Below are 16,150 nucleotides of genomic sequence, written 5' to 3'. Positions count from 1 at the left end.
ACCCTTCATTTTAAATAACCTTTATCAAATTTTCCTTAAACCATAACTGGTAGTAACATGTTTTAATAAAATTAGAATCCCTAGCTACTTCTTGAGTTATCGTTAATCTCTGATTTCAGTTTATTTATTGGAAAAATAATATATGAAATTAATTTATTAATAAAATAAAATATTATAAACTTTAACACGAGGAAAATAAAATGGAAGCAAAATTTAGACGGACAATTTAATAAAAATATATTTTAAGTAATTTTACATTCTATTAATCAAAAATAAAAGCTTATGTTCCAATCAAACCAACATACCTAATAATGTACTAAATAATCTTTTAATTCATTAACCACACACCCTAAATTGTTTTTTTATAGATTTCTTTAAACCAAGCAATAATTTTGGAACACTGATTAATTTTTAAAGTTAATGATAAAATTAGCAAAAATAGTTATAACCCACAAAATATTTTTAAAGTTTGAATTATTTGTAACATTATGGTTGGTATGCGTACTCTTAATTCAAATATTAAAAGTAAAATTCAGTATAGATTCGTAATTGAAATGAAACCAATCCAAATACATAAATAATAATAAGTAAATTAACATAAGGATCTTGGTTTTGTTCAGAGTTGCAAGAAATAAACAAAGAAAAAGAGTTCATTTTTCCTTGTTTAATTAATTTTATATATTTCATTTGGTTTAAAGGTTTAAATTGATCAAAATTATAAAATATGATAAAAGTTTTTTCCCAGCAAAAAATAGTATCAGTATTACTTTTATATTGAAAATCTTGACTCCATTAAAAATATAACATTATTGGCTCAAGATGATATTCGAATCAAAATAAAAATTTTATATCGCTCTTAAAATTACAAATTTATTCAAACTAAACATTTCTTAAATCGTTTCAAATTAACATTCGATTAGAATTTAATATTACCTAAAATAGAAAAGAATATTTTAAAATCTTAATATTATTGAGAATGTAAAATTACTAGAATCGAGCATGTTCAAAACTTTAAATTATTATTGGAAATGTGAGATTAATCGAATGGGATGAAGAATAAATTTTGAGTTATAAAGTGATGCGTGGTGGTTGAGACATAGTAGTTAGATTGATGTTGTAAATGTTGTATCCAAATCCAGGGAAGGGTGACCCTTCTCCAACACAAGCACTTCACTGAATGGGTTACTGACTTTTGCATGTGAACAAATGCTTTTCTTTACCCACCAAATTCGACCCTACACCATTATGATTCACCACAAAATCTGAAGTCAGAAACGTTCATGCAGCTCACTTATTCAAGAATAAAGGATCAGTCCATTTGATTTACATAAATACATGTGATCATATTCAATTTTAGGTCTGATTGGATATTTTCTTTTATTCGTGAAATTTAATTAGATTATCAAATGGATTTAAACTCAAATTTCAGAAGAAAAAACACAGAGTTTTTTTTTTTTCTCTTCTATTATTTGGATGAATTATGGATGGTCCGGTACGAGATCCGTCCGAAAAGGTAGAAGGATTTGAGTAAAAATATAGGTTTGAAAAATGAGTATGGGTAAAAAAAAAAAGACTCATTTAAAAAATGGGTCGAGTTTTGGGTAAGACTTTTTTGCTTGAACCCGACCTGACTTGACTTTAATTTACAAAATGTTATTTTTTTTACTGTCTTGATGTTTTTTTTTTTTGTTATTTTCCTACTATTTTGCTACCATTTCATTATTATGTTGTTACTATTTTGAATATTGTATAAATCTTGTTTTATTATTAAGTTTGTTACTATTTTAAAGGTATTTGCTTGTTAAGTTGCATCTATCTTAATATTATTTAAGTATAGTTTTTTAAAAATTTGTTGAGAAATATTTATTTTAATATTTTTAATAATTTTAATGTATTATATTTAAAATATATATATATATATATAAATTAATATAGACAGACCAAATTGAAATTTAACAAAATTTTAAACTCATTTTTTAAATCAAACGGACCTAAAATTTTGATAAAGTGGATAAAAAAACAACTCTAATTATGGATAATAATTATTGCAAGCAAAGGAAAAAGCTGGAATCTTTTCCTTCATATTTGTCAAGGATTTCCCATTAACTGTCTATATTTGTAACTAACCATCTTAAATTATTCAACGACGTGTCAATTGTCTTCTTCTAATTTTTTTTCTTTTAAATACGCTAGTTTGGATTTTTTATAAAATGTTTAATATCTTTTATTGTTATAGACGGATAAAATAATAAATGTTAATTTTATTTAATTTTAGTTTTATTTAATTTTTAATAATAATGAATGAAATTGACCTATTTAATAATAAATAGATTAATTTAATACAATTCTGATTTTTCAAACACTCTCACCAATGTTTATATATAGGAGTAGAATGTTTTATCTTCGGATTCGAGTCTGAAAATTTTCTATAATTATAATTATTTATTACATGTTTATGAAAATTTTAGTATATATTTAATTATAATGATCGAAATTATTTTTTGCCAAAATATTTTAATTATTTATTTTATAATTAAAAATTCAATTAAAAATAAATTCAAAAAATGATTATTTATTAAATCAAATGATTATTGATAGTATTATGTATAGATTATTGTATGTTAAATTGTGGTTAATGGTTCTTCTACTATATTTAAATTTAAATTTTAATATTTATACTTTAATTTAACATAATTTAATTCCTCTATTTTTATAATATCGTTCCAATTTATCATATCGTGATAGATTTTATATATGTGTGTTAAAGAGGTATTTAAAAAAATTCACTTCAACAATTTAAAAAATAATTAAGAATATTATTATTTTTTACTAATTCATGTTATTGTAAAAGTAGAGATCAAATTATATCAAATTAAAATATAAAAAAATTCAAATGTAAGCATAACAAATGGATCAAAACTAAAATTTTCCATTTTCTCAGAGTTGGACTTGGTGTTAGAGTAACATAAATATACCTTGTGGGCTTGGCATCAATGAAATTGGAACCAAATGGGGACCAGCCAGCTGAGTGAAGCTGCCACCGGTAAGTAATTTTAGTGTCGTTTTTTTTGGGCAATCCGCGACAGTACAACACTGTCAAAAACTAATTTCCAGATTTTACTTTGCGATTCAAAGTTCCTGAAAAAAAGGAAGATACAGAATTGAAGTAAGTTTCAGAACAGGAAAAATGGCGCAAACATTTGTACTTTTGCGTATTTTCAACGTAAAATAATGGTATAACATGAGTTTCTTACAGTGCTGGTTGTAGTTTCCAGCAATTAAAAGAAGAGAAAAATCAGAAACATGACTGAGACAGTGAAACTATTGAACACAAATTAGAAAAGATAAAAGTAAAACCAATGAAACCAAGTCTCTTTGAGTTAAAGATAAAGATAGCTTCTTCTAGTACTGTAATAATGATTATGTAATGTCAATAAAGCTTGAAGTAAAGTTTGATTATCTTTTGACAGAAGCTCCAAGAATCTTCCTAAGCTTGAAGTAAAGTGTTTGTTATGGTGTCATTCCCCCCCCCCCCTCCATAATTATACTTAACAATCAAAACCCAGAAAGAAACAAGAAAAATCATTAGCTATTGAAGGTTGCTTAATATGGACTTATGGGTTAATAAAGTTTATTTCATTCAACAATTCAAATCTTTTTAACTTGATCTTCTCATTTGCATAAAATGACAAGGAAAAAAATCCAGGTTTTTGGTGTTTCTATCTGTATTTATTTCATCCATCAATTAAAAGCTATGTGCTATAAATGTTTAACAGCGAATGAGTTGGGGAGACTTAAAGAATAAGGGATTCAACTGATAAAGCTAATCCTAATCCCTAACCAAATTCAATTGAAAGAATCTTCTAAATCTTATCATATAGTGCACAAATTTTTGGCCCACATAGTTTGATGGATTAAACAAATACAAAACTTGAGGGCTTTTAGACAATGCTTACAACTTTCAAGAGAGTGCCTTGAAAGCATGAAAAAAAATGAAGCAGTAATTTATGGAATGCGACCTATTAGATTTCTAGTAAGTGCAGCAAACCCTATCTGTCATGATGTGCCGTCCATGAACCGCAGACAAAGCAATCCCACAAATAAACAGACTGAATAAAGCAGGGGAACAAAAAAAAAAGAAGAAGAGTTCTAATTTGTAGATTTTTTAAATTATTTTTTGTGTAAATGATTTAAATACTTATCCCATTAACAACACCATAAGCTTATCTTTACCTACTGAGTTGATGTTACAAATGCTAAACGACAAGAGGCCTTACTAATATTGTATGATAGGAAGGGTTGAATTAAGCTCCAAAGTCTCAATTTGCGTGTCTAATTGGATTGTTAGTTCATATTCCAATATGAGGCTCAAAATAAAGAGGGAATTTAAGGAAAATAAAGTTACAAACAAAAAGAGTTTTAAGACACCCCACAAGACACGGCCTCTTTTGGCTAAAGACTTCAATATAGCTGACTTCATTCACCAAAGAGACTTTTTTTAAATAAACCCCAAAACTGAATTTAATTATGAAGATCTTTATCGTCATGTATCCACCGTTTGATTAAAAAAAATTCCATATGATTTTGAATTTTGAGCCATCAACGGTGAAAACATGAGGAGAAACTGGAACCCATTAGGGACTACTTCATCTGCATAAAGTTCAACCATTGTCCGGACCAAAGAAGAGAGAAAAAAACATGTAGAGATCAATGTCAGAGAGGGAACTCAAAGAAAAAAATAATAATAAAGGGGAGGGAGAGAGAGAGAGGAAGAGTCAGTTTATTTGAAATTTAGACGCTCCAATTCTTTAATTCTGCTTCACCAAATTCCACGAAATTCAAAACCCAGCTTTAAAAACCTAGTCTTTCCAATACCCAGATCTCAATTTCTTTCAGTTTGATTAAATTTGGCTCGTTTAATTCATTTCCCCTGTTTCTCGTTCAACCAGAGCATCTTCTCTTATAGTTCAAAAAAACTGAACTTCTCATTCATCTTTCTTTGTTGTTAGTTTCGCAGCTAGCTATCTTTGATTCCTCTTTTGTTCTTAAATTATCTCTAAATTCTCTAGAATTTATATATCCTCTGCCTTGTATTTTTTTCCCAAACGCTCAATTCCCGGACCAAAACCAAATTTTACCTCTGTGTTTCGATCCAGGATTCTTGAAACTTTGACAAAGAGTCGAGTCATGGGAGTCCAAAAAGATGTAGTGAAATTCAACGTAGGGGGCAGAATCTTTCAAACGACGGCGACAACCCTCGCAAACGCAGGCAGGGATTCTTTTTTCGGTGCATTGTTTGACGACAATTGGGACTTACAACAACCACCAAACAACCGCCAAGAATTCTTTATCGACAGAAACCCCGACTGTTTCGCTGTCCTCCTCGATCTCCTCCGAACAGGCGATCTCTACATTCCTTCCAATGTCCCAGAAAGGCTTCTTTACAGAGAAGCCATGTTTTACGGCTTAATTGACCATGTCCGTTCGGCCAAATGGGGTCCATTTGATGGTAACAGGTTAAAGCTATCCAGGTCAGTAACGGGACGAGCTCCAGGGGATGGAACTGCCATCCGAGCTGGTCCAGTTGGCGGCTGCTGCGTAGCTCATGGCAGCATGGTTCATGTCTTTGATTGGATGTTAGAGGAACACCCGCCAATCAATCTTGACTACCAGAGGGTTAACGACATAGGTTGGGTCAACTCGGAGCATGTTTTGATAAGTGCTTGCGAAAGGTTAGGGAAAGGAGATGGTGGGATGGGCTTGTTCAGTTCATCAACTGGAGATTTGAGATACAAGTTCAACGTTGTTCATGATAATCAAATTAAGAGTTACACCGCTGGGGCTTTGAGTTTCAGTCCAGATTATAAGATTTTTGCAAGTTGTAAAGGAAGAAGCAATGAATACGGGATTGGGGTTTGGGACCAAGTTACGGGTAAACAAATGGATTTCTTTTATGAGAGTCCTGGCTGGTCCCTTGGTGATGCTGATAAGCTCCAATGGTTGAATGAGAGCAACTGTTTATTAGTTGCCACGTTGTTTCCCAGGAAAGATAACTGTTACATCAGTTTACTTGATTTTAGGGAGAAGAGAATGGTTTGGTCTTGGTCTGATATTGGTGCTCCATTTACTGTTGATGAGAAGAGAGTGAGAGATGCTATTGCAATGGAGGAATGTAATTCTGTCTGTGTAGTGAATGAGTATGATGATTTGGGGTTCATAGATTTAAGAATCAATGGAGGAAGTGTGAGATGGAGTTCCAGAAGTAGGTTGCTCAAGGGGAAAATGCCTGATGAGCCTTGCTACCCCAAATTGGCATTGCATAATGGGCAGTTGTTTTCATCAATGAATGACTCCATCTCAGTGTTCTGTGGTCCTGATTGGGTTCTAACATCAAGGCTTCGAAGATGTTACGGAGGTTCCATCTGTGATTTCTCCATCGGGGGTGATCGTCTGTTCGCGCTTCATAGCGAGGAAAATGTGTTTGATGTATGGGAAACTCCACCGCCACCGGTTATATGATTCAATTCACGGTTGTAGCAGTCTTTTCTTTTTCCTTTTTTGTTAGTGAAAGAACATAGAGGATGAACTTACAATTAAAACAAAAAATCATATAGGTTAGGCAAAGATTACAGCCTTAAAAGGCTCATATTTAAAGTCTTGTACTGTACAGAGTTTGCTTGCATGCTGTTTCAAAGAAATGAAAATTGATTGCTCAACGATCATACTTCACAAGTTTTCACTTGCATATACAGTACTCTGCAGCAAAATTTGGGTATATTGTTGTTTACTTTTTCCTCTTTTTCAACAGACATGTCTCAAAGGCAAGGTCACTAAGATTTTTCTTGCCCTTCTTTTTTTTTTCTCTTTAGGACAGACCGCTTTATCTTTTCCACTTTTGACCTAGTCTTCATCAATGTTCCATTGCAATTGAGTTCCAGTTTGAATAAAAAAAATGCTGATTACATGTGAGCAGTTGCAACTGCTTTACTATCTTATTCTGAATCAGAAGAACATATGACAGAATGATGAAGTGGTTCTTTGCATAAAGTTGGGCAAAGTGGGTAACAGCTTTAGGTGCAGATACGTTATGGATTGGATAGAATCCTAAAATCTACTTTGAATCTATTCTCAAGGTATCTTTTTTTTCTGATGCACCAAATCTACTAAAGGTAACCCTCCCACCACAACAAACTCAGCCTGCATTTAGTAGGTTTGTTCACCATTGATGAATGTTTGATCACCAATTCAAAGAGCCCCAAAGGGGGGGGGGGATATAGTATCTCTTCTCTCTCTCTCTTACATGAATGAATAAAAATGTGGGTAACTAAGATTAGGTTTGCAATTAGTTAACAGTTAAAAGCTCATATGTTAGCCATAACAACTATCTGGTGCCAACCAATGTCATCGCCCTGTAGATCATTGATGTTTTTAATCAAAGTACTGACAGATTTGGTCAATCTAACCAAAAAAAAAAAAGAGTTACGAGAGGAGGATTTACAGAATCATTGCCTGTAATCCTTGAAGAAATATGATGGGGAATGTCAACATTTATATTGTTGGAAGTTAAGCTTTCTTGGTATCTAAGTTTGAATCACATTGTACTGTTCCATTCGTCTGAGCCTGAGCTGCAATCCAATTTATGAAGATTTGGAAAAGGGCACACGAGGGTAGCACAGTGATTCACCAGTATGAAAGCACTCATTTGCCAAATCTTGTCCACTGATAAATTCCCTGATAAGTGATAACTATTTGAGACTAGGAAAGTAGCATTACAGAAAAGGGATAGCTCAACCATGGCATTAGCCAAAAACTTAATCCATCCCAGGGTTCATGTCTTCTAGGTTGATCAATCGCCATCCGGTTGCCATAAACTCGAAAATGAAGGCCAAACTGATGTTCACCCTTGTGCTTTGTTTGATCTGAATTAAATAGGGGAAGTGAGACGTGTTAACTTACTAATGATAACTGTGGACACAGCTGTTCTAAAATAAATATGGCATACCTGCGAGGTATGAACATTGAAGGACACCAATGGAAATAAAATATATATTTTCCATCTTTCTGTTTTTCTCTCCCTCAAATTTTCTTTGTTCAATTCCAAGTATCACAATAAAGGCATAAGTTAACCCGTCCTTAAACACCCTGATCCACTTTCCTGTAAATGCAAATGATAAAATTAGATCACTAGACAGTCTTGCTCATATAGGCAACCATGTGGCCCAAACATTAACCCAGAAGCGGGTCCAAGAATGAAGAATGGCAAAATTCTATACTTCGGACCAAAATCAAGGAAAATGAAAGGAACAAGTTGGATGCATGATGAGGCAAAGGCAACCATTAAAAACAACCTGTTTTAGAAGGGTGTCTATATAACATATCCTTTGATGTAACAATATCTGGAACTGGTTCTCCAATTTGCCTGAAGCCATATGTTTCTTGCTAACTGTTTTCTGTATTCGGCAGTCATCAACTGTCTGCCGAAGATGGTGTCACCGGAACCACCATAGCTTCTATGACTTTAGTCCTTTTCATGGGATTTAGACCCATTTTTTTTTTCTTTTTTGGATTAATTCCCTTGGGGTGTAAGGCAAGGCTGTGCCAGTCCCTCTTCAAATGACAGATACTTGCTATTTAAAAAAAAGGCTAACAACTTTGAGGCTGTTTTGGGCATAAAAACTGAAAAGACACATCGACTATGAAAGCAGTGAGCTTAATGGCAATTAACTGCAGAAGCATATGCCATATCTGGGATAAATAATAATAATTCTGATAGTATGCTTTTGTCAGCAGGATATTTCAAACTCCACTCCAAGTTCTTTTAAATGAGCCTTGCAATCCAGTGTTTCAAGTATTTGGTGAGTTCTAAACAATTAGAGAAAAAAATGGTTTTTGATTGCAATTGAGAGGACTCACGTGGTGGTTTAATACCTTAATTATTGGTAATTTGCTTCAAAATATGCATACTGTCTCTTGAGACTTGTTCTAAGCCTTAGGTAGCTTGAAACCCAAAAACACACATTTTGATGTCACTACAATTTTATACTAAAGTTATTCCATCTATACCTACATTAAATGTTGAATTAGAAATTTTGAGATATCTCTTCTTCCCACCTAATACATACCTGCTATAATTTGGGTATTTGTTTTTAATGAATAATAAATTGAAATCAAACCACTTCAGTAGTATATAAGAGGCAGTATATAATAGACAAGTTATGACGATGCTTATTTTTATACATAATTAGGAAAGGCAAAATTTTAAATGAAGTAGAATTAAATAAAATAGAATTGGATGCTCGGTGAGATGAGTAGATTTCTTTTAAACAACAGGTAAGAAATAGTTATGGTAATTACTTATCTCGTTCAATCTCACTCTATTATATGAAATTACTCTTTTATTCATGTATATTATAACTATTAAAAAGATAAAATGTAAAAATGTGTTGTATAAAGATTCATATGGTTTATGTTTAATATTTACTTGCTTTTTTAAAAAATAAAAATATTAGAAATAATAATTAGCAAAAATTAAATTGAAGAAAGACGTGTGGAGCAATAATAAATATATTTAACATTTATTAAGATTGTAGTGATTTTCAATACTACACATCCAAAGTGGAGTGAGATGATGAGGGAGAGCATGCCATTTGTGGAAGGTAATGGATTTTGTCCACCATCCCTACACATAATTATTCTTAATCTTTAAATTGAAAGAAAAAATATACTTAAACACATTCGAACTCAAATATTTTTAATTGCTACAATAGTAAAAATGCCAATTGAGATAATGCTCAATTAATAATGGACAAAAATATATTAATAAAATTAGGGAATTAATTTTAAAATAAATTGTTTGTTAATATATTTCTCCTTTTACTTGTAATTTATTGTTTAATTAGTCATATTAATTTATTTATTTTAAAAATAAAGTGTTCATGACATATTTATTTTTCATTTTTTCGTATAAAAATTTTAAAATTTTAGATAAATTCTTTCATTTTTTTTAGAGTACAATTTTTCGATCATTAATATTTTCTTTCAAGTGATAATAATTTATTTTTTCATAATAACGTCTTTTCATTCATAACAATAAGCATAAAGAATGAAGTATATTCTTTATAAAATTAGTTTTCTATAACAATATCCTATTTTAAGTTTTAGCTTCCTTCGGATCATTGGTGAGATTATCTCCGTGAATTAAAAACAATGATGAGCGTGAAATTAATTATTGTAGTGGTGATATTGAATATGATAGCAGTGATATTAGAATCAGTGATGAGATATGTTTTTGGATTCAATTGCAACGATAGTATTGAGATGAAAGCATAAAATGGCCATCAAAGATATTATACTAAAAATGTGTATATTTAAATTAAGAAATTAAGAAATATTGAAATTATAAATATAAATATAAAAGAAAAAGAAAAACTATATTCTATTTTAATTAATAAAATATATTAAAATTATATTTATGTAGATTTGTAAAACATGTTAAAAGATAGTATAGTATAATTGGAGTAGATTTGAATAAAAATATTATTTGTAATTTTATTAAAGATAAGATTTGAATTCCACTAATTATTTGTTCATATAAATATTATTATAATAAGCCTGTAATAATGACATTAAAATAGGATACGCATAGAAAGAATTATTTAGTAGCAGAGTGATGTATTGAAAGCAAGGATTAAGAAATGGCATTTGACGACACTAATTGCAATCCCAATATCAGAAATTGATGAAATTCAGAGTGGTTTTTTGTATTGCAATACCAAGAAGGTGGAGGATTGTGGGTCAACCCTAAAACTGCTACTTAATTTAAAGGTATAATAAACTAAGCTCAGCTGCATACTGTAGGCCATTGCTGTGGTACTCTCAAAATTCTTAATTTTGTCTCAGAGTCACGTGCCTTCAACGCTACAATAATCACATACCTATACAAAGATTGGGTTAGGTATCCCATTAAACTAGACTCAATACAAGGAACCACTGGGTCGGATCTACTTTATTACTGCTTAAATTATTATTGTTAATAATAATGGTGGACAATGCCAAAATCCACATATTGGAATCCCAAGAAATTGACTCTATATTTTACTTAGCTTTGGATCTTCTCAGTGTGACTCCCTCGCTTTGATTTTCAATGATTCCCCGCTGCACCCACTGATTGATTTAATTACTATGTTTACATTATCTTTTTACTCTCTAACACTCCTCCACATGTTGATTAAACTCTTTGGATTACTTTTTTTTTCAGTGATTAAGTGCTTTAATTAGGTGGCCTTTATGATGATTCATCATTGCAATTCATCATCTTGTCAAATCCTGCTTTACATGAAATAATATCACCTTCCGATTATAACTTAGACATTACTGTTAGTGACCGGGCATAATGTCCTAAAAAGCCTTTTGTTACGGAACGTGCCACCAACACTAATCAAACCCAACGGTCCAAACAAAAACATGGCCTAACAGTGACAATCCTCACCGACCGAACCGTAAGGGATTTTCTGTTGAATTTGCTTTACAATTTGAACATGAACATGAAGTTCTATTGGTGGTTGCGTACAGTGAATTCTGAGTCTCATACATTATATATATATTTTGAAAAGGAAAGATCCTTAACAACAACAACAACAGCCCCTAATCATATAATCCCACTATCTCAGACTTCCCATGAGTAGCCACACTCAACATTAAATAAAAAGGGAAGAAATTAGAACAAAAGAGAGGGAGAGGGAGAGGGAGAGGGAGAGAGAGAGAGAGAGAAAGGAAAAGGATAAAGAAACCCCAATCCCCCTTTTGTTTACAAAGGGGAAGATTTTAATGTTCCAACCCACCAACCTCCATTTCTTCATCGTAAAGTCTCCTGTTATCCAATTATTTACGTCCATGTCGCATTAGCACTCGATTACCGTGAGAAAGGGTAAAACGGGGCAACATAAATAGGAGAGAAAGAGATGGATTTGAGTTTCAGAAGAGGTGAAGCTAAGGGCAGTGTTGTTGCAGGCTCTGTCTGGGAAACTAGAATGAAGAGTGATGAAGTTAAAGATGGAATTAAGGTTTTCAATGCTGGCACCATTACTGAAGAAAACAGTAATGGTGTTGGTGGTACTAAAAGATTGAGCTTGAAGAAAGGCCAACCTGTTGTCGGCGGTGTCGGGAAGAGAAAAACTTGGAAAAATGAGAGTTTTGAAGGGTTAGAGAAGAACCCAATTCAGATTGCTAAAGGCAACGCCGAGGAACAATGCAAGGAGTTGAGTGTGTCTGTTGGTGGAATTAGTAAGAGAAGCCACCAAATTCGGGTGGCTAAAGGAAGATCCTTGGAGCATTGCAAAGACTTGAGCTTGTCTGTTGATGGAATCAAGAGTCCAGTACAGGCCAAGAAAGGAAGATCTGAAGGAATGAGGGAGCTCAGTAAGTCAGTTGATGGAATTGAGAGAAGCCCAATTCATATGAAGAAGCCAAGATCTGAAGTTCCCAAAAGGAGTAAAGATGTTAATGAAGGTGGTGAGAGAATGGAGGGGAATTCAGTTCAATTAAGGAAGTCCAAATCAGAGCAGTCTGCAGGTAATGGAAATGGAAATGAAGCGAATCAAAAAATTTTGGTTTTGGATGATCAAAACAAGGGAAATAATGTTCCCATTGATGAAGATGAGGAGAAGAATGGATCTGAGTCTGAGGAGAAGTGTAAAGAGTTTGGTGTGTGCCAAGAAACGTCCATTTCAAGCAATGGAGATATAGTTGATGATGGTGATGGTGATGGTGTTGAAGATGATGAAGAATTTTCTGAAGAAGAAGAAGAGGAGGAGGAAATTGAGGAGGTTGAGAATGAAAAGAAGAGTTTTGACATCAAGGAAATGACTATACCAGAAAAGAAGCTTGCTGATGAAAGGAAGAAATTACCAGAAGAAAAACCTGGCAAAGCTGAAGTGAACAAGTTACAAGAAGATAAGCCTAACAAAGTCGTTAATGAAGTGAAGAAAATTAGCCAATTCCATAATAAAACCTCACCATTTTCTTCAACCCTGAATAAACAGCTTCCACCAGTTGTAAAACGTGCTGCTTCAGTTTACACAACTCCTACAAAACCTACAATCTCAGATGATTATCATTACCAGAGATTCCCACAATCTCAGAACAAATTGCAGAATCTAGGTAGGAAGATCAATGAGTTTTGATGTAGAATATAATTGCAACTTACATAATTTTTTCTTATTTTGTGTTTGTTTGTGTTTCCAGTTGATTTAGTAATGTGGAGAGATGTATCGAAATCAGCACTGGTGTTTGGGATGGGAACATTCATCATTATCTCATCCTCTTACACCCAAGACCTCAACATCAGGTCTCTAAATCGGCACTGGGACACTAGTCTCCTTTTTTTCATTGTTGTCTAAAATTACTGAAACTGTGTTCGATCAATGCCTTTCTGCAGCTTTATTTCTGCAGTGTCCTATGTGTGTCTTGTCTACCTTGCCGCCATATTCCTCTACAGATCAATAATCTGCAGGTAGACCCTTGCATAAGATGCTATTAATTATGAAATTTGATCCATTTATTGTGATATGTTTGGGTAACATTCCAGGGGAGTTATGGACGTAGATGAATTAAGCTATGTAGTTGGAGAAGAAGAAGCATTTTGGTTACTTAAATTGGTTCTTCCTTACTTGAATGAGTTCCTAATAAAACTCAAGGCACTTTTTTCTGGTGATCCTGCAACAACAATGAAGGTAGTGTAATAATTAAATTCCCAATTTTCAACCATTTGTTTTCATTTTCATTTTTTTTCATAAAGTTGATGCATTGTGCAGCTGGCAGTACTACTGTTAGTTTTGGCCAGGTGTGGCAGCTCTATAACCATCTGGAAAATGACTAAATTGGGTAAGTTATATTGAGTTAAAATCATATAACAAAGGGTTTTTCTGGTTCTTACTTTTTACCCAAGCTACACTGCTTGGCTTTACAGTAAAAGTCCCCACTTTTTTTCACACATTACAGAGAAACAGAAACTGTTAAATTCTCACAGTGAAATGAAATCCAAAAGCCAGTTTTGTTTGTTCACTTTTTAAAAGACGCTTCGTTGTGCTCGCTGTCTCAGGTTTTTTTGGCGTTTTCATTGTCCCAAAAGTCTGCTCTGCTTATTCACACCAGTTAACTGCGTACGGTAAAATCCCATTCCTCCCATGCGATAATAATAATTATATTTTGTCTCTATGCTACATTCATTTCATTTTTTATTTACAATTAATTTCTACAGTAGTTTCTACCGTTGCAGAATATATGAATTCGGCTGCGCCCACTTTGCCCCTCGCATCTGACATTATCATTAAATCCTGTTCGTCTGATTGATTTTAACGGCTCTTTCTGTTTCCTTGATTGATCTGATAAATGTTCCCCCTATGGGTTAGATTTCATGGGTCCTAAAGTGGGCCTCATCATTACATCATTATCTTCGCTATAGGATTCTTATTCGACCCACTACTTTTATCCTCCCCTTTTAATAAAGTTTTAAAATCATTTATTTATTTTGTACATGTTAAGCTGGGAATGACTATTTTAAATGTAAATGAAAATGAAGGAAAATTTTGGATTCGACGGTTTCGAGATGCATGGGAATCGTGCACCCATAAAAATGCCGTGGCAATGGCCATCTTCACACTGGTTTGGAACCAATGTTCCTTTGTAGGAAGAGTTTGGGCAGGTAATAAATAAAATAAATTTAAAAAAAACTGCTTGAGTTCATGTTTTTTTTTTTCCTTTGATTTTAACATTTTTGGTTGTTCCTTTTTCAATGATGTAAAATGGTGTAGCGTTCATGCTATTTGTGGCACTGCGATATTATCAGCAAAAAATGGTGACAGATGAATGGGTGGAGGATGAAGACGGGCCTAGTTGTCAACAAACATGTGAAGGACCCATTGGAAAACAAACACATGGGCTTGCTCCATGATCCATCTACAGTTGAACGAAGTAAAGGATCCTAAGATTATGCTTTGCCCCATACCTACAATACATGTTTTTTCGAGATATAGTTTTATAGTAGTATATATGGACTGTAAATATGCATGTTGGGTTTATGTGACTTTACTAGATAACAACGTTAAGTAGAGCAGCATGAAAATAAACATTTGATAAGCCATGTTGATTACAATATATGGAAATGGAAGATGGCGGGTTAGCCTATTGTTTTTATTATATTATTATTCTTCTAAAAAAGTTATATCATCCATTCTCTGAGTAAAGTTTAGATATCACAAGTGAAATTAGGTAAGATACCACCTATCTTTTTAAAGTTCATTAAAGATTAAATTTAAAAAACACCATATTGATAAATACTCTAAACTCAGTGTTCGTTTATTTCACTAAAAATGGTTTTCGAAAAATGACTTGCTTTTTTAGAAAAAGTTAATATATTATGGTGTTTTGATGTATATGTGTAAAATGTTTTTTGTTGTTTGGCAAATTTACTGAAAATATTTTATAAAAGTTGTTTTCAATGAAACAAATATAGAGTTCAGATTTACAATAAAAAGTTGAAATGAAGAAATGAATTGATTACAAAGTGATGTTAAGGTGAAATTATAGTAAATGATGAATTTTCATGATGTTAATGCGTGAAAATTTGTTATCTGAAATAAGATATTATAATGAATTATTTTATTAAGCTTATATGGTGAAAAATAAATTACATGGCAATATGGACTAAATTAAAAATGTACAAAGTTTATGTGTGAAACAATTTAATATGTGAATAAGAAAATTATGATAAAATTTTAATGAATGTGTTATATAATAATGAAATATGAATAAAGTATTTTAAAAGTGAAATTGTTGAAAAATATAGAATTTTTATGATGACAATGACTAAAATATTAAACTTAAAAATATGTGGATGAAATAATATAAGTGAAATACATAGAAATTTAATATGTGGATCAAGATATTCAGATAAATTATGTGATTAAAGTGTAACAAGAAATAAAATTAATTTAATATGATTAATTAGTGAATATTAAACTTTTATGACAAAAAAGGACTAAATTGAAAAATTATGAAGTTTATAAGAAAATATTTGACAAGTGAAGAATGTAACAAACATCCCGGTGCCTTGACCCAATGTTTGAGTCGGGTTACAAGGGTGTTAAAGTGA

The 16,150-nt window shown here is 32.2% G+C and overlaps 2 protein-coding genes across 2 annotated transcripts; both read left to right on the top strand.

Moving 5' to 3' along the window:
* The first annotated feature begins 4,376 nt into the window (after positions 1-4,376).
* Positions 4,377-6,732, top strand: LOC108473368 (BTB/POZ domain-containing protein At2g24240). The gene has a single exon (XM_017774880.2). It carries the CDS (start codon positions 5,188-5,190, stop codon positions 6,517-6,519), a length of 1,332 nt encoding a protein of 443 aa, XP_017630369.1. The 5' UTR covers positions 4,377-5,187; the 3' UTR covers positions 6,520-6,732.
* A 4,705-nt stretch (positions 6,733-11,437) lies between these two features.
* On the top strand, positions 11,438-15,195 carry LOC108474223 (reticulon-like protein B21). The gene is made up of 8 exons (XM_017776156.2): positions 11,438-13,158; positions 13,243-13,345; positions 13,436-13,510; positions 13,586-13,730; positions 13,812-13,881; positions 14,099-14,164; positions 14,579-14,701; positions 14,811-15,195. Exons 1-8 carry the CDS (start codon positions 11,961-11,963, stop codon positions 14,948-14,950), a joined length of 1,920 nt encoding a protein of 639 aa, XP_017631645.1. The 5' UTR covers positions 11,438-11,960; the 3' UTR covers positions 14,951-15,195.
* Positions 15,196-16,150: the final 955 nt, after the last annotated feature.

This window comes from Gossypium arboreum, chromosome 5 (genome assembly GCF_025698485.1).
Source record: "Gossypium arboreum isolate Shixiya-1 chromosome 5, ASM2569848v2, whole genome shotgun sequence".
Lineage (NCBI taxonomy): Eukaryota > Viridiplantae > Streptophyta > Magnoliopsida > Malvales > Malvaceae > Gossypium > Gossypium arboreum.
This window is presented reverse-complemented; position numbering and strand designations above follow the sequence as displayed.

What these genes read in the sequence shown, in the direction of transcription:
- LOC108473368 (XM_017774880.2), top strand. Translation starts at nt 5,188, where the DNA reads ATGGGAGTCCAAAAAGATGTAGTGAAATTCAACGTAGGGGGCAGAATC.
- LOC108474223 (XM_017776156.2), top strand. Translation starts at nt 11,961, where the DNA reads ATGGATTTGAGTTTCAGAAGAGGTGAAGCTAAGGGCAGTGTTGTTGCA. An exon ending in ATCCTGCAACAACAATGAAG is followed by an intron (nt 13,731 to 13,811) that starts GTAGTGTAATAA and finishes TGCATTGTGCAG; the next exon opens with CTGGCAGTACTACTGTTAGT. An exon ending in CTGGAAAATGACTAAATTGG is followed by an intron (nt 13,882 to 14,098) that starts GTAAGTTATATT and finishes TCGCTGTCTCAG; the next exon opens with GTTTTTTTGGCGTTTTCATT.